This window comes from Tamandua tetradactyla, chromosome 15 (assembly GCF_023851605.1).
Source record: "Tamandua tetradactyla isolate mTamTet1 chromosome 15, mTamTet1.pri, whole genome shotgun sequence".
Classification (NCBI taxonomy): domain Eukaryota; kingdom Metazoa; phylum Chordata; class Mammalia; order Pilosa; family Myrmecophagidae; genus Tamandua; species Tamandua tetradactyla.
In genome coordinates this window covers 82,753,485-82,772,754 of record NC_135341.1, presented here as the reverse complement: position 1 = coordinate 82,772,754, position 19,270 = coordinate 82,753,485, and the positions used below count along the sequence as shown (strand labels likewise).

The window sequence follows — 19,270 nt, the reverse complement described above, 5'->3', positions numbered from 1 at the left end:
GTGGAGTGAATTGCTTTATAGTGCATCATGGGAACATGGGCTCAGGCAAAACAGAAACTTTCAGCAGATGTCCTATTACTTAGATAGCCCAAAGAGTACAAGTAAGTAATCAGGAGAAGTGATCCCAACTGTGGCCAGTCTCCTGGGGAGGCCACCTGCTCAGGTCTTGGTTGTTGGATGGCAGCTCTGCACACCCCACTTTGTGCTGGAGAGTGAAGGACAAGTGTATGCAGGCCCTGCCACTCCTAGGAGCTGGGGCTGTTGTTGCCGGGTCTGGATTCAAGGTATAGTCAGTCCATTCAATTAGATATAACAGCTGCCTCTGACTGCAAAATGGACATGTATTAAAATATCTGCAAACAAAGTAAAGGAAGCAGATAGGTGAGTGCTGGGAAATGGACGCTGACATGTCTGTGACTTCACCAGTAAAGTTATATAGTTTTAGCTCTTAAAAGTTAGGACTTTGATTCATTTGGAGTTATTTTTGTATACAGTATAAGGCAAGGGTCCATTTTCATTCATTTGCATGTGGTTATCCAATTTTCCCAGCTCAATTTCTTGAATAGACTGTCATTTCACCATTGAATGTCTTGACATCCTTGTCAAATATCATTTGAACCTTGAACTCTCTCCACTCTGAATTCTATTCCTTTGATCTATATGTTTGACCTCATTCCATAGCTATACTCTTTTGATTACTGTAGTAAATTTTGAAATTACAATCGTAAGGCCTCTAACTTTGCTTTTCATTTTCAAGATAGCTTTTGCTATTCAGAGTCCCTTGAAATTCCATGAGAATTTTAAGATGGTTCTCTCTGTTTCTCCAAAAGATGTTGTTAGGATTTTGATAGAGATTGCACTGAATGTGTACATTGGCTTTTTGTAGTATTGTTATCTTCACGATATTATATGTTTTCATCCATGAATGTGAGATGTCTTTCCATTTGTTTCAATTTTCTTTAATTTCTTTCAGCAACAGTTTGTACTTTCCAGTATACAAGCCTTGTTCTTCCCTGGTTAAGTTTTTTCCTCAGTATTTTGTTCTTTTTGATGCAGTTATATATGAAATTGTGTTCTTCATTTTCTTTTCTGATGACTTATTGATAGTGTTTAAAAGTACAACTGGTTTTTGAGTGTTGGATTTTGTATCTGTAACTTTGCTGAATTCATTTCTTTTAGCTCCAATAGGTTTGTTTTTGGATTCTTTAGGGCTTTCTAGATATAAGACTGAGTCATCTGCCTACAGAGTTAGTTTTATGTCTTCCTTTCCAATGTAAGTGTCTTTTATTTCTTTTTCTTGCCTATTTGTTCTGTCCAGAATTTCCACAACTTGGATAAAAGTGGTGAACGTGGGCTCCTTTGCCTTGTTCCTGATTTTAGTGAACAAGCTTTCCGTCTTTCATCATTATGTGTGATGTTAGCAGTGGGGTTTTCTACATGGCTTTTGTCATGTTGAGGAAGTTCTGTTCCTAGTTGGAATATGTTCATCATGAAAGCATCTTGATTTTTTTTGTCAAATGTGTTTTCTGCATTGATTGATAAGATTATGTGTTTTGTTCCTCCATTCTGTTCATGTGTTGTGTTACATTGATTGATTTCATATTTTGAAGGACCCTTGCATTCCTGGGATTATTCCCACTTGGTCATGGTGTAGAATCCTTTCAGTATGCTTCTGAATTCAGTTTGCTAAGATTTTTTTTTTATTTTAAGAATTCTTGCATATTTGTTTATGAGGGATATTGGTCTGAAATTTTTTGCTTTTCTTTGGTGGTGTCTTTGGCTTTGGATCAGTGCAGTGAAGTCAGTGGGGATAAATATATAATAATGTTTTTCTTTTTAATTAAAAAATTTTTTTAAACATAACAGCATACAAATGCAAAAATTCTTACCATATGATCATTCCATTCTTGGTATAAATATAATCAGTAACTCACAATATCATCATATACTTGTATATTCATCACCATAATCATTTCCTAGAACATTTGCATCAATTCAGAAAAAGAAATAAAAAGAAGAAAGAAAAAAAACTCATACATATCATACCCCTTCCTTCTCCCTCTCATTGATTGCTAGTATTTCCATCTGCCCCGTATATTTTAGCCTTTGTTGCCCCTAATTTTTTTCTATACCTTTTACCACTCCCTTTCATTGATCGCTAGCATTTCAATCTCCTAAATTTATTTTAACATTTGTTCCCACTATTATTTATTTATTTTTAATTCATATGTTTTACTCATCTGTCCATACTGTAGATAAAAGGAGCATCAGACACAAGGTTTTCACAATCACACAGTCACATCATAAAACCTTTCTCATTATACAATCATCTTCAAGAAACATGGCTATTGGAACACAGCTCTACAGTTTCAGGCACTTCCCTCCATCCTCTCTGTTATGCTTTAACTAAAAAGGTAATATCTGTTTAATGCGTAAGAATAACCTCCAGGATAACCTCTGGACTCTGAAATCTCTTAGCCATTGATACTTTATTTTGTCTCATTTCTCTCTTCCTCCTTTTGGTTGAGAAGGTTTTCTCAAGCCCTTGATGCTGAGTCCCAGCTCATCCTTGGATTTCTGTCCCATGTTGCCAGAAAGGTTTACACCCCTGTCCCACGTAGAGAGGGGGAGGGCAGTGAGTTTGCTTGTCCTGTTGGCTAAGAGGGAGAGGCCACATCTGAACAACAAAAGAGATTCTCTTGGGGGATGACTCTTAGGCCTAATTCTAAGTAGACATAGGCCTAATTTTAAGTAGGCTTAGCCTATCCTTTGTGGGAATAAGTTTCACGTGAATAAACCTGAAGTTTGAGTACTCGGCCTATTGCTTTGGTTTTCCCTACTGCTTATGAGATAGATTATCAGGAATTCTCCACATGGGGAAGTTGAATTTTCCCCCTTCCTCATCATCCCCCCAAGGGGACTTTGCAAATGCTTTTTTATTCACTGTTCACATCACTCTGGGATTTATCTGGGCATCACTCTGGACAAACCTAAAAATCTCATGCCCTACTCATGTACTTATGCTGTTCAGTTAAACTGTCCACATAAGTTACATTAGGAAATGCGCTAGTCAAAATATAAATTTTCTACCAAATAAACACTTTTTGCTTTAGTCTCACATATAAGTTAAAGTTTTAAAATATGAATTACCATCTATTTTCAACACCCCACAATATTGACATTCTTTTGTTCTTCCTCATGCAAAAACATGTTTTAATTTGTACATTTAGTCACTCTCATTATACACTCTAGGCATTCCTAGATTATACCCTCTCAGTCTTTATTGTCTTTCTTTCCTTCTGATTTCGTTTGTGCCCCCAGTCCTCCTCCTTCTATCATTCTCACATTCAGCTTCATTCAGTGTACTAACATCATTGTATTGCAGTTAGGTAGTATTCTGCTATCCATTTCTGAATTTTTACAATCAGTCCTGTTGCACAGTCTGTATCCTTTTAGTTCCAATTACCCAATACCTACCCTGTCACTATCTCTTGATGGTCTCTGTTCTTAGCTGAAATTCTCCAAATTCATTCAGTAATGTTAGTTCAGATCAGTGAGACTATACAGTATTTGACCTTTTGTTTCTGGCTAAACTCGGTCATTGTAATGTCCTTAAGGTTCATCCATGTTGTTACATATTTCATAACTTTATTCTGTCTCACAGCTGCATAATATTCCATCGTATGTATATACCACAGCTTGTTTAGCCACTTGTCTGTTGATGGACATTTGGGCTGTTTCCATATCTTGGCAGTTGTAAATAATGCTGCTATAAGCATTGGTGTGCAAAAGTCCATTTGTGTCTTTGCCCTCATGTCCTCTGAGTAGATACCTAGCAATGGTATTGCCAGATCATATGTCCATTCTATACCTAGCTTCCTGAGGAACCGCCAAACTGCCTTCCACAGCAGTTGTACCATTTGACATAATCCCACCAGCAGTTAATAAGTGTGCCTCTTTCTCCACATCCTCTCCAATACTTACCGTTTTCTGTTTTATTGATAATGGCCATTCTGGTGGGTGTGAGATGAAATCTCATTGTGGTTTTGATTTGCACTTCCCTCATAGCCAGGGAAGTTGAGCATCTTTTTATGTGCCTTTTGGCCATTTGCCTTTCCCCTTCTTAGAAGTGTCTGTTCATGTCTTTTGTCCATTTTGTAATTGGGTTGTTTGTCTTTTGTTGTTGAGTTGGATGATCTCTTTATATACTCTGAATACTAGACGTTTATCTGATATTTCGTTTCCAAATATTGTTTCCCATTGCATAGGCTGTCTTTTTTACTTTCTTGACGAAGTCCTTTGATGCACAAAAGCGTTCAATTTTGAGGAGTTCCCATTTCTCTCTCTCTGTCTCTCTCTCTCTCTCTCTCTCTTTCTCCCCCCTTCCCTCTCCAATGTTTGTGCTTTGGGTATAAAATCTAGGAAACCCCCTCCTGTTATAAGATTTATAAGGTATTTCCCTACATTTTCTTCTAAAAACTTTATGGTCTTAGATCTAATGTTTAGGACTTTGATCCGTTTTGAGTTAATTTTGTATAGGGTGTGAGGTATGGCTCCTCTTTCATTCTTTTGCATATGGATATCCAGTTCTCTAGGCATCATTTATTGAAGGGACTGTTCTGTCCCAGGTGAGTTGGCTTGACTGCCTTATCAAAGATCAGTTGTCCATAGATGAGAGGTTCTATATCTGAACACTCTATTTGATTCCATGGGTCAGTATATCTGTTTTATGCCAGTACCATGCTGTTTTGACCACTGTAACTTCATGATATGCCTTAAAATCAGGTAGCATGAGACCTCCAACGTCATATTTCTTTCTCAGGATACTTTTACCTATTCAGGGTACCCTGTTCTTCCAGATAAATTTGGTTATTGGTTTTTCTGTTTCTGAAAAGTAAGTTTTTGGGATTTTAATTGGTATTGCATTGAATCTGTAAATCAATTTAGGTAGAATTGACATCTTAACTATATTTAGTCTTCAATCCATGAGCACAGTATGCCCTTTCATCTATTTAGGTCTTCTGTGATTTCTTTTAACAATTTCTTATAGTTTTCTTTGTATAGGTCTTTTTTATCCTTAGTTAAATTTATTCCTAAGTATTTTATTCTTTTGGCTGCAGTTGTAAATGGAAATTTTTTTGTGATTTTCCCCTCAGATTGCTCATTACTAGTATATAGAAACACTACAGATTTTTGAGTGTTAATCTTGTAACCTGCCACTTTGCTGTTCTCATTTATTAGCTCTAGTGGTTTTGCTGTGGATTTCTCGGAGTTTTTGACATATGGTATCATATCATCTGCAAACAGTGAGAGTTTTACTTCTTCCTTTCCAATTTTGATGCCTTGTGTTTCTTTTTCTTCTCTAAGTGCTCTGGCTAGAACCTCCAATGCAATGTTGAATAACAGTGGTCATAGTAGACATCCTTGTCTTGTTCCTGATCATAGGGGGAAACTTTTCAGTTTTTCCCATTGATGATGATGTTAGCTGTGGGTTTTTCATATATTCCCTTTATTATGTTGAGAAAGTTCCCTTCTACTCCTATCCTTTGAAGTGTTTTCAACAAGAATGATGTTGAATTTTGTCAAATGCCTGTTCTGCATTTTGTCAAATGCCTTTTCTGCATCAATCGAGATGATCGTGTGGTTTTTCTGCTTTGATTTGTTGATATGGTGTATTACGTAAATTGATTTTCTTATGTTGAACCATCCTTTCATACCTGGGAACAATCCTACTTGATCATGGTATATAATTCTTTTAATGTGGTGCTGGATTTGATTTGCAAGAATTTTGTTGAGAATTTTTGTAGCTACTTCATCAGAGAGATTGGTCTGTAGTTTTCTTTTCTTGTAATATCTTTTTCTGGCTTTGGTATGTGGGTGGTGTTGGCTTCATCGTATGAGTTAGGTAGCCTTCCCTCTTCTATTTTTTTGAAGAATTTGAGCAGGATTGTTACTAATTCTTTCTTGAATGTTTGGTAGAATTCACATGTGAAGCCATCTGGTCCTAGACTTTTCTTTTATGGGAGCTTCTTGATGACCAGTTTAATTTCTTTACTTGTGATTGGTTTGTTGAGGTCATCTATTTCTTCTCAAGTCAATTTTGGTTTTCGTACCTTTCTAGGAAGTTGTCCATCTCATTTACATTTTCTAGTTTTTTAGCATAAAGTTGTTTATAGTATCCCCTCATTACCTCCTTTATTTGTGCAGGGTCAGTGGTTATGTCTCCTCTTATATTTCTGATTTTGTTTATTTGCATCCTCCCTCTTCTTTTTGTCAACCAAGCTAAGGGTCCATCCGTCTTATTGATTTTCTCATAGAACTAACTGCTGGTTTAGTTGATTTTCTCGATTGTTTTCATGTTCTCAATTTCATTTATTTCTGCACTAATCTTCATTATTTCTTTCCTTTTGTTTGCTTTGGGGTTAGTTTGCTGTTCTTTCTCTAGTTCTCCCACGTGCATGGTTAATTTCTCCCTTGTTGCTCTTTCTTATTTTTTGATGTAGGCATTTTGGGCAATGAATTTCCCTTTTAGCACTGCAGTGGTAGTTAGGTTCAGGTGTCAGCTTGGCCAGGTGAAGCTGCCTAGTTTTGTGGACATGAGCCAGTGGTATGTGAACCTCATCTGTTGCTCATTACACCTGCAGTCAGCTAGGGGGCGTGCTTGCTGCAATGAATGATGTTTGATTTAATTGGCTGGAAGCTTAAATGAGAGAGCCCAATGTAGCACAGCCCGAGCAGCTGAGCATACCTCAGGTCAGCCCTCCTAGCTCAGCCCAGGCCTTTGGAGATGCAGAAAGGAATCATGCCAGGGAGAGTTGTTGGGACCCAGTGGCCTGGAGCAAAGGCCATCAGAGATCACCCTGTGCCTTTCCACATAAGAAAGGACCTCAGTCAAAAGTTAGCTGCCTTTCCTCTGAAGGACTATACATAAATTAAATAAATCCCGTTTTATTGAAAGCCAGTCCAATTCTGGTATGTTGCATTCTGGCAGTTAGCAAACTAGAACAACTGCCTTTGCTGCTTCCCATAAATTTTGATATGTTGTGTTTTCATCTTCATTTTCCTCAAGATATTTATTGATTTCTCTTATAATTTCTTCCTTGACCCACTAGTTGTTGGAATATGTTGTTGAGCCTCCATGTATTTGTGAATTTTCTGGCCCTCTACCTATTGTTGATTTCCAGCTTCATTCCTTTATGATCTGAGAAAGTGTTTTATATGATTTCAGTCTTTTAAAATTTATTGAGACTTGGTTTATGACCCAGCATATGGTCTATCTTTGAGAATGAGCCAGGAGCATTTGAGAAAAGGTGTATCCTGCTGTTGTGGGGTGTAGTGTTGTATAAATGTTAAGTGTGGCTCATTTATTATATTATTCAAATTCTCTGTTTCTTTATTAATCCTCTGTCTAGATGTTCTGTCCATTGATGAAAGTGGGGAATTGAAGATGTGTCTATTATTGTAGATGTGTCTGTTTCTCTTTTCAGTGTTTTCAGTGTTTGCCTCATATATTTTGGAGCATTCTGGCTTGGTGCATAAATATTTATGATTGTTATGTCTTCTTGTTGAATTGTTCCTTTTATCAATGCATAGTGTCCTTCTTTGTTTCTTTTAGCTGTTTTACATTTGAAGTTTTGTACTCCTGCTCTTTTCGGATTGTTGTTGACATGAAATATCTTTTCCCAACCTTTCACTTTCAACCTATGTTTATCCATGGGTCTAAGATGTGTCTCCTGTAGGCAGCATATAGATGGGTCCTGTTTTTTAATCCATTCTGCCGGTCTGTGTCTTTAGATTGGGGAGTTGAATCCATTAACGTTTAGTGTTATTACTGTAATGGTAGTACTTTCTTCTACCATTTTTTCTTTTGGACTTTATATGTCATATCTAATTTTACTTCTTTTTCTTCTACCACTTCCCTTTTGGATTTTATATGTCATATCTAATTTTTCTTCTTTTTACCTTTACTGATAGTCTTCATTTCTATATTCTTCTCCACACCTCTCCCTCCTATCTTTTTCTTTCTGTCTCTAGTGTTCCCTTTAGGATTTCTTGTAGACCCCGTCTCTTGTTCACAAATTCCCTCAGTGATTTTTTTGACTGAAAAATTTTCAATTTCTCCCTCATTTTTGAAGGACAATTTTGCTGGTTATAGAAGTCTTAGTTGATAGTTTTTCTCTTTTAGTAACTTAAATATATTATCCCACTCTGTTCTCACCTCCATGGTTTGTGCTGAGAAATCTACACAGAGTTTTGTTGGACATCCCTTGTATATGATCGATTGTTTTTCTCTTTCTGCTTTCAAGAATCTCTCTTTCTCTTTAACATCTGACATTCTGTTTAGTAAGTGCCTTGGAGTATGTCTATTTGCATCTGTTCTGTTTTGGGTATGCTGCACTTCTTGGATCTGTAATTTTAAGTCTTTCATAAGAGTTGGGAAATTTTCAGTGATAATTTCCCCCCATTAATTTTTCTCCTCCTTTTCCCTTCTCTTCTCCTTCTGGGACACCCACAGCACATATATTTATATGGTTCGTGTTGTCATTCAGTTCCCTGAGTCCCTGCTCATATTTTTCCATCCTTTTCTGTTTTATTTGAATTGTTGGTTTGTTCCTTTCACTGGGCCATAGCTTCACTTTCCTAGTATGATTCGTTATTTTTTGCTGGTGTCTAGGCATTTAATTTCCTTAATTAGTTTCTTCTGGAGATTGTTTTCATTGTTTTTACCTAGGATTTTCTTCGTGGATGACTTTGTTGTCTATCTGTTTTTGACATTCAGTTCAGCTTATTCTCGACCTCTAGCTTAGGTTTTGTTTAAGAGATCAGGGTGTTTCAGTCTTGTTTTCACGTCTCTTTCCCTGCCTATATGGTGCCTTTTCCCCCACCCCCCTTAGGAGGGTCTACTTAGGTATTCTAGACCCCAGTTTAGAGTTTCCCCGACTAAACTTGTGTCTTCCCATGAAGAAAGAGTCACGTGCATCAGTTTTACTTGAGGGTGAGACCCAGCATGCTGAAAAACTTTCCTGTGAAGTCTCTGGACTCCGTGTTTTTCCTGTCCTGCCTGGTATGTTGCACTTATTGCCTGTGTGTCCCACCAGCATAAGATGATGCGGTACCTTCAACTTCAGCAGACTCTCCCTGATGGGGGCATGGTTGAGACAGAGGAGAGGTTGTAGGCCTGCTTTAATCACTTTAGTTTTTTAGAACCTAGAGTCTGAAGTCCTTGAGAAGGGGTTCCACTTGAGCTGGGCCCCAACCCCTCTCCTGGGGAAGGCACAGCCTCCAGACAAGCTCTCAGGCAAGCTTGATTCTGCCCTTGCCCGGGGCAGTTGGAACCTGAGAATCCTTGCAGCTCTATCCAAAGAGCAGTCAAGCCATAAAAACACTGCCACAAAAAAGAAAAAAAATCCTTTTCAAAGCGGGACCCCTGTTCCTTGGGTTTGCCAATCAAGAGCTTAAGTTGGAACTCTGTGTATCTGCGGTTCCTATGTGCTCCCTCCTTTCTTTCAGGGCCCAGACCCTCTGAAGTATTTTGTGCTGTCCAAAAAAACCTCTTTTTTTTTTTCCCTTTTTTCCAGTAGCCCTATCCCCTCTGCATTGGGGCAAAACACAGCAACCTCAGCTTTTATTCAAGGTTCAGCTGAGCTGGGAAGCTATTTTTACTAGTGAGAATTTGTTAATTAATTCCACAATTGGAGCTTGGTTTCACTCAGCCCTTGCTGCCAGTAAAGTCCCTTTCCTTTCCCCTCTGGGAAGCAGCCTGTAGGGGAAGGGTACTGGGCCCTGTGGCTTGGGGAACTGATGGTTCTGGGTGGACTTGCAGCCGGTCCAGCTGGTCCAGACTAGAGTAGGCTGCGTGTCTCGTCACTGGTGTGGCCCCAGCAGTTGTTCTGTCCTGTTCCTGGCTATTCACTAGCTGCTCTGGAGGACAAGCTAAATCACTTCTCACTAAGCCACCATCTTGACCCCTAGTAATGGTTTTTATGTTTATTATGGTCCTGCTGTCTTTAGGTCTGTTTCACTGAGATTTCTGGCATGTGCACCAGCGTGAGATTCACTATCTGGCTTACTTAGTTAGATAAAACAGGTTAAGCAAACTGTTGTTCTTAAATGAACAATATAATGATTAACTACATTCTGGTTATTCTGTGGACAGATAGGCTTTCCACAAACTCCAAATCAGATATTTTTCATTGATGCGGTATTCATGATTTTTTATTTGTTTTTGTTTCCCCTGTTACAGGTTCACGTCAGGGCTGGTGTCTTTCATGGTACTGAGCTCCTTTGTAAAACTGTTGTAAGCTCAGAGATTTCAGGAAAAAATGATCACATTTGGAATGAACCACTAGAATTTGATATTAATATTTGTGACCTGCCGAGGATGGCTCGATTATGTTTTGCTGTTTATGCAGTTTTGGATAAAGTGAAAACGAAGAAGTCCACTAAAACTATTAACCCCTCTAAATATCAGACCATCAGGAAGGCTGGAAAAGTGGTAATGATACATTCGTTTTTGAAAAAATTTTAATATATTATTTTAAGACCTTTTAAAATAAAAATTTATTTTTATTAATTAAATTATATTATAATTTTGGTGACCAAGTACAGATTTCAAGACAACTAAATCTTTTTTAATGTTCTGCCATTCATTTCTCTTTTGTCAAATGTATTATAGGTAATACTCTAGGTTTTCTGTTATAAACATAATGCATTGTATAAGATGTAGATAAGAAAGAAGAAATTTTAAAAATTGCAAGTCCTTGGTAATTTTGTGCAGTTTAGAAAGATAATAGATTCCACCTCATTTAACATACCTGTGTGACTTGCAGAACAAACTTGTGATGAAATGCATCAGTATTTGGCCGTGAAGTATATAAATATTCACACTAAACAGCGTAAATGAAGACTGTCATTAGCTTCATATCATTTTTAGGCTATGATTTGCATTGATATGAATTAATAACAAACTTTAAGTTTCTGAACTTCTTGGATTTTGAAATCATGAGTAATGAATCCTGGACGTGTTCTTCCATTTCGTATGTTCAGTTAAATATTTTTCTTTTTCTTGTTTTTGAAAAATTTGAGGGGTCTGGGCAGGTGAATATTAGAATTTCATAAGTTTTTATAACCTAGTTACTACATCATCTGTTTTTGTTCCCTTATTTTTACTGTGAGAATGTCAGCTTTTCCTTTGGTTATCATCATATATTTTTCTAAAAAAAAAATGTTAATGAGTGAAAAGTCACACGGAGGGTACCTACTGTATTTTCCTCCTTATGCAGAATTTTATTCAAAGCATTTGAATGTAAGTTTTTTGATACACTATGGCCAATTTAATAAATCTTTTCTTAGGGTCTTCATAAAAATCCTACATCTCAGTTTTCTTTTTAGAAATATAAAGTTCTAAAGTACCTGAAGATAGTGCCTGTTCCTGCATTAAGATTTATAAATGCTGAAAGCTGTTAAGACATATAACATAGCATATTGTCATATATTTTCTTGAATCATGAAAAATTTCTGCTGTTCAGTGGCTGCACGATAAGTATTCCATTTTATGCATTTACTCTTACTTGGCGACATTAATTGCCTTTTAGGGTTTTCTGTAACTATAATAAAGGTTTTGAATATTTTTCACTGTAAATCTTTTTCTGGTTTTGTTGGATTTATTTCTAGAATTCACGTTAGTGAAACAAAGTACATGAACATGTTTATGCTTTTATATTCATTGTTAGCATATTTATGCAGTGCTATCTTTTTCAACAGCACTATCCTGTAGCATGGGTGAATACGATGATTTTTGACTTTAAAGGACAGCTGAGATCTGGGGATATAATATTGCACAGCTGGTCTTCATTTCCTGGTAAGATTTACATCCTAATCCCTAGTGGTTTTGGCATATGAGCTAGTTAATGTTTCTTTATTATTCACCATTCTTTCAATTTAGTAATGACACCATCATTTGGGATTTTCATTGTTTATTCTAAAAGTTGTTTTCACAATTTTAAATACATTCAAAAAGTGATTTATATCTGAATGCCTTTCTAAACATTTCCTGAGAAATTCTCCCAAGAAACAGTGTCGTCTTCGTATCAGCCTCAATCAATTGTAGTTGTACTAGTATCTTTATTAATATTCAGGAATATAGGAAGAGTAATAAAAATACTTACATTTAGTTGGCTTTAGCCTGAAGTTTAGGTCAGTAGAGCACCTACGCTCAGAGTACCCCCATGAGATAGGTGGTTATATTTCCATTTTGCAGATGAGGAAATTCAATTTAGAGTGCATAAATTAGCCAATCTCACACAATTAGTTCAAACCGAGATTTGAATGAAGTATTGCTTAATTCTTTCCATCGTACCATACTGCTTTCCTAAATGTTGGAATTTTCATTGCAAACTTCGCATTATAACAGTGTTTTTTTTTCCCTTCTATGTTGATTAATTATTGTTTTGTAAAATTGTGAACTTATTTGAATAAAGTATGTTTTGATGTTTTGGGTGATAAACATTTGAGACTGTTCATATATTAGCTACCACTGAAATTATTTTTGAAGAATCACTTGTCTCTTATCATATTGATAGACTCTTCATATTCTAATATTTATGCACGTGTGTTCTCCTATTCCTACCCTCTCCTGCAGATATTGCATCAATCACATATTTTCCCAAATATAGGAAAGTTAAGTGCATTTGACACATTTCTTATGAGGAGCTCTGTATTCACAGCAGAGTAAAAATCATGCAGTTCAAATGATATATTTTTTAAAACATCTGAATTTATACTCACTCATTTCAACATTCTCCAGAAACATCAAGCAGGTTGCCTGGTATTTTTAGTGAACACAGTAATTTTTAGTGGTATTAGCTTGACTTCATCTCTAAAAATTGTAAGATGTAAAATAATACATGAAGACGCTTAGCTTTGTGTGTATCACCTCTAGATTTGTTACATTTATCACAGAAGGGTAAAGCAAGGAACAAAGGAAGTACAAATAATCCATTTCATCATTACAAGGTACATAATTACATTTATTGGTTTCTTGTATCTTTTTCCATAATTCTTCATATCTTTTACAAAATGACATATACAGTATTCTGCTCCTTCCATTTTTCACCCTATTTGCTACAGAGACTGCTTTTAAAAAAATGTGTACACACATAGCACATGGCAGTATTTCTTTTGATAGTTCAAACAGTGCCATAATGAATAACCTGGCTTATGTGCAAATGTATCTTCACGGTAAACATTATAAACATTCACAAAGTAGGTTTGTTGAGTCAAATAATACATTTATTATTAATAATAATAGTCAAATAATCATTTATAATTTTGATAATTATAAATTGTTGTCCAATGAGATTATACCAATTTGTCTTCTTTGTTTCTAGTATGAACGCCTTTTTTGTTATAACTTTTGAGTAGGATATCCACTGTTTGTTTGGGGGCTAATAAGATGGTCAGAATGCCACATTTGACTTTAGATAGGTTGCATTTCATAGAGTAGGTAAGTATAATGCAGTATACTAGATGGTACAAGTATAGTATTTTGCTGAGCAGTCAGCTTTATAAGGTATAAATTATTCGAGTTGTTTCCATTCGGGTGGCAGTTGAGTCTGAGATCAGTATAAAAGAAGATAAGTAAAGATCAAGGAGCTGAAATTTCTAAACACTTGGTAAAGATTTTCTAGCTTGGAATGTAATTCTGAGTGTATATGCTTTCTGGATATTAGGTTCAAACAAAATGGACTTTGCCTTTTTTCTTAATAGGGCTAGAGTGAATAATTGTTCTAAAAACAAAAGAAAACGGAAACTAGTTTGAAGAGTGGAGACCTTAAATTTAACTGTTTTGTTTCTCATCTTGAGTCTAATGTCTCTTCAGCAATTCTCCTGTTAAATGAGAAAGTTATATTAGATGAACTCCAGGGTTTCTGACTACGTTGCAATTCTAAGATTCCCTGCACAACCCTGGGAATGGACCCTTTAGGGTGGTAGAGAAGAAAGAGAAAGGGTAAAGTTGGTGATGTAAAAGGAGTACCACTCTGATGGAGGATTCCAGAAACCATGAAAGATAGTACTTAACTGTGCTAAGAATATCTGGATAATAAAGGAGTATTGAGAACATAAGTTTTGGCATGAAGTATGTATTTGATAACACTCAAAACATCATTGTACGTCCTAAAATGACTGTGAAAACGACGGTATGTGATTAAGAAATCCAAAGACAGTGGGGAAATAATGATAATTCCTCTGGTCTGCCTAATTTTGATGGAGGCAGAACAGTTCTAATTATAGTTTTTTTAGGATTGAAGAAAGAGATGAAGTAATGTTCATTTTTGTTAACTTTCTCATTTTAATGTAAACTCACACTCACATTTTGTGCCAAGCATTAACAGAAAATTAGAGTCTCATTGTTTTAGTTGTCTATCATACTTTCCTTAGGTGACTTACTTCTTAAGTTGTTTTCATGGGGGAAAATCCATTCACTTTGTTTTAGTGTAGTTTCAAAAAACATTATCTTAAAATTATTTGCATGTTTTAGATGAACTTGAAGAAATGTTGAATCCAATGGGAACTGTTCAGACCAATCCATATACTGAAAATGCAACAGCTTTGCATATTAAATTCTCAGAGAATAAAAAACAACCTTATTATTACCCTCCCTTCGATAAGGTAAGCTGATTATTTAAAGGGCTGTTATGCATGAAATAATTGAATGCATAGTTCCTGGCTTTGTCTGTTTATAGCTTAAGCTCTGTCTATTTTTCTCTCCAAACTTGACATTCATCGACAGCTTGGTTTAGTGGAAAGATGACTGAGCGGGGACCCCACAAACTCCATACAGTCCTCGCCTTATCACAGACCAAGGAAGATATGACACCTCCAGAGTTCAGTTTTCTCATTTATAAAATGAAATAAGTAACATTTTCTCAAGTAATTTTAAACTTTAAAAAGGGTATAAATGTATTCACACTCAACTCTGAAGATATAAAATGTTTAGTGAAACTGCCCAGCATATTGGTTCAGAGCTTATGAAGACATAATTAATGCCATGTTATAATTTGTATTCAAAGAGCTGAAGGTTTAAGTAGCATATTCCTATTAATTTTTGTAGAATCTGTGGCAAGAGCTTCCATTGCTAAATATATTTTTTTAGTGTACAAGCTGCATGTCTCTGGGATAAAGAGATTATCTGGTGGGATCTGAGAATGGGGCTTTGATAATTTGCATGTTAAGAGAGCTAAGCTGGTACATGTTTTATCTTTACATTTGGCATCTTTGTTTCACTTGTGACTTTGAGCACGTTCTCAGATAAAAACAAGAAGTTATATTCTTTTAGCCATTTTCACCCATTTGAGATCAACCTACTTGTAAAAATTGACATTATCCTAAGTAGTATTTAAATTATTTCACCTCTAAACTTAATTGTAGTGTTCACCACTAACAGACCTTTATAGAATAGAGGTTTGAGAAGTTGACACATTAAATTTTAGCAATATGTACATGGAATTTGCATAGCTCAATGTTCTTCCTTTGCTTTTAATTGAATTTTTTCCATTCAAGAAGTAAATTTTCAAGTTCTTTAAAAATGTTTTTCTCACCAACGGTATCCAGCCAAATTAAGTTTTGTTATTGTTACAAAGAATCCCCAAATATAACATTAACTATATTTTTTAGTTATAGCCGATAGAAAATGATATATTTTGGCTCCTCTGTTACATTTAAGCCATGGCTTTAGTTATACTTTAGATAGGAATTTAACCATAAGCCATAGCTACTTGTGATACATTTAATGATCCTAGCTGGGACTGTTACGGTATGTGCTCAACAATCAGTTCTAGTTTCTTTTAGATAAAATGAGATGCTTTTGGAACATTTTACTAATGCAACATCCTAGGCAAATATAAGTATTTTTAATTTAGTATTTCAAGAGAAGTTTAGTTTCTTTAAAATGTTCTATTTAAAAAAAATGTTCTATTTCAATATTGCTCATTGTTCCAGGTATGTGCAGTTGGTCATTAAGCGTTCTGTTTCCCTTTCTAAACCTATGGGGCGCCTCAGAGAACTCTGATCAGGACTCTAGCATTATGCTCTACCAGAGGAAGATCAATCTGGGGTGGAGAGTTTAGTCTTTTTTGAATATGTATACATATGTTTATATTATTGGTTGTCCTTTAACTGTACAAGTTATATTTGGTTACTGTAAAAAAAAATCAAATAATAAAGAGAAAATTCTCCCAATTCTATACTTTCTTTATTTAATTAATGTTTATTACTATAATCACTTGCATGGATTTTGTTCTTCAACTCAAATTTAGGGTTGTTCCTTAATTTTAATACCCATAATCTAATCTTCTTTTATCCTCAAGACTCCTGTGCAGTATGATGAGAATTACTATCACATTTTACACAAGATGATACAGAAATTATTCACCATGAATTGTATAACTCAGTAGCAGGATCTGGAGCTCCTGATTCTTTACATATTATTATTATTCCCCCTGAACTAGTGTGTTTCCATCTTTTCAAGGATGAGAGCCTTTTTCTGAACTTAATGACTAAAAAATATTTTAGGCTCTGCTTTGTCATTACTTTTAATTTTAGTATCTGTTACCAAAAAACAAAACAAACAAACAAAAAAACATAGTGACAGAAACTTAGTCTACGTTTACTAACTCTTACATACATTTGCATTTTCTTAACCAGAGCATACTTATCTATATTTCAGAAAAGGTTTGAGAGATAGATACAAGCCAGTGTATTTTATCTACGACAACCCTTAGTGTACCCAGGGTGTCATAGTCCCTTACAATAATAGTGCTGTTTCCTTTCTGTCTAGAGTTTGAAATCTGGGACACACTGCATAATGCCATTTTGCTTTCAAAATTCATGTTTCAGTGCTTATAAAGTATAGCATTGCTAGACTGTATATAGTTGCTTATAGTCAAAGTACAAGTATAGTAATTTACACTTAAAATTTTGCAAATAAGAGAACCAAAATTTAATTAAAAAAATTTTTTTAAACAGATTATTGAAAAGGCGGCTGAGATTGCAAGCAGTGATAGCGCTAATGTATCAGTAAGTATCAAGGATTTAAAATGGCCATTTCTTATTGTAGAGTTGTTAGCATTATTAGGTACCTTCATCTCATTTACTGTAATGTCCTTATAGAAGAATTTAACTCATATATGCGAGAACAGTCTTATCAGTGTGCATGAGTTTGTGCACACCATTGTTAAATGGTAGCTCAGAGTGCAGGTACTCTGTGTTCAGTGCATAAGTGCTTTTCTGCAAGCATAGGTTCAGTAGCTAGTCTGTAAGTGATGCTGTGGCACCTCATAAATTCTCTTTGAATGAGGAGGCTGTAATTTTACTTATTTCACCTCATAAATTCTCTTTGGAAGAGGAGGCTGTAATTTTACTTATTTCTATTTCATGTAACAAAGCAGATCAGATCAGCCTCCACCCATGCAGGGAACTCAGATTTTGCTTCTCATGGACACATAATAGCATAATAGAGGACACACCCGATTCTTTTTTAGAGTTATCATTGATATGCATTAATTCTGTTCTCATTCCACTGGTCAGAACTTAATTGCATGAATATACCTAACTGAAAGGGAGGCCCGGAAATGCAGTCTTGTAGCAGCGTTGATGTGCCTGGCTAAAATGAAGTGCTGGTATTGCCATGGGAAGAAAGGGAGAATTGATATGGAATGGCAAATAGCGGTTTGATTGGAGGAATCAAATTTAGCCACTTTCCTAATAATGTCTCTTCTCTGTAGGTCAGTGTGCAATCCAGAATTGCTTGTTGCATTTCATTGTCATGTATCATTTAGTTTCCTTCCATCTGCAACAGTTCCTCAGTTTTCTTTGCCTTCCACCTTTCTTATATTTTGAAGAATACAGGACAGTTACTTTGTAGGATATCCTTCAAAGTACCTGATGTTTTGTCATGATTAGATTCCATCTATGCATTTTTAGTGCAGATATCACAGAAGTAATATTCTTAGTTCTTATCAGGAAGCAAAACATGTCAGTTTTTCTCATGTAAACTGTTTATTGCTTGATTAGGATAAGTGTCTCTAGGTTGTTCTATGAGAAAGGTAATAAATATTTTATGGGGGCATATTCTGAGACTCACATAACATCCTGGTCCATGACAACTTTAATCCACTTGTTCTAGCACTCATCAGTACATCTTCTCTGTATCAGTACTATTACAGTGGGTTGGCAAACACTGTTTTTCTAATTCTGCTTTTCCTTTTGAATTTATTAGTAGGGTAGAGCTTTTTCTTCGTTCCCCATTTATTTACTTATTATTATTATTTTTAACCTAGAGTAATATGGGCTCATCGTTGCTATTTTATCAATGACTTATAATTAGTTACTATTTTTTTATAATTAGTTAGTGTTTTTTTTTATTTTTTTATTTTTTTAGTATATGATCCTGGAATCGAACTTGGGTCTCCCACATGAAAGGCAGGCATTCTAACCACTGAACTACCCTTGCACCCTAGTTAGTGTATTTTGATGTACAAATGGTCCCATATTTATCTAGTGGGAACGAACTCAAACTGTCTTCTGTGTCTTTTCTTTCTTTTAAATTTTTATTAATAAACTAATCAACATACAATATGAAAATTCTTTTTTTCTCATCACATAGTTGTATATTCATCATCATGATCATTTCTTAAAACATTTGCATCAATTCAGAAAAAGAAATAAAAAGAAAACAGAAAAAAATTCATGCATACCATACTCCTAACCTCTCCCTTTCATTGATCACTAGCGTTTCAATCTACTAAATTTATTTTAACATTTGTCCCCTCTATTATTTATTTATTTTTAATCCATATGTTTTACTCATCTGTTTATAAGGTAGATAAAAGAAGCATCAGACACAAGGTTTTCACAATCAGTTACATTGCAAAAGCTATGTCATTATACAATCATCTTCAAGTAACATGGCTACTGGAACACAGCTCTACAGGTTCAGGGACTTTCCTCTAGCCTTTCTGTTAACACCTTATCTAAAAAGGTGATATCTGTTTAATGTGTAAGAATAACCTCCAGGATAACCTCTCGACTCTGTTTGAAATCTCTCAACCATTGACACTTTATTTTGTCTCATTTCTCTCTTCTCCCTTTTGGTCGAGAAGGTTTTCTCAATCACTTGATGCTGAGCCCCAGCTCATTCTAGGATTTCTGTCCCACATTGCCAGAAGGTCCACACCCCTGGGAGTCATGTCCCACGTAGAGAGGGGGGAGG

General features: G+C 35.6%; 1 protein-coding gene across 5 annotated transcripts in view; it reads left to right on the top strand.

Annotated features, from left to right (window-relative positions):
* Positions 1-19,270, top strand: part of PIK3CB (phosphatidylinositol-4,5-bisphosphate 3-kinase catalytic subunit beta) — a 293,706-nt gene that overhangs the window by 199,262 nt on the left and 75,174 nt on the right. For all 5 annotated transcript variants that reach the window (XM_077130242.1, XM_077130240.1, XM_077130243.1 and 2 more), the window contains 4 exons: positions 10,244-10,495; positions 11,764-11,860; positions 14,540-14,670; positions 17,026-17,076. In XM_077130242.1, coding sequence (XP_076986357.1) covers positions 10,244-10,495; positions 11,764-11,860; positions 14,540-14,670; positions 17,026-17,076 — 531 coding nt within the window. The remainder of the gene's footprint in view (positions 1-10,243; positions 10,496-11,763; positions 11,861-14,539; positions 14,671-17,025; positions 17,077-19,270) is intronic.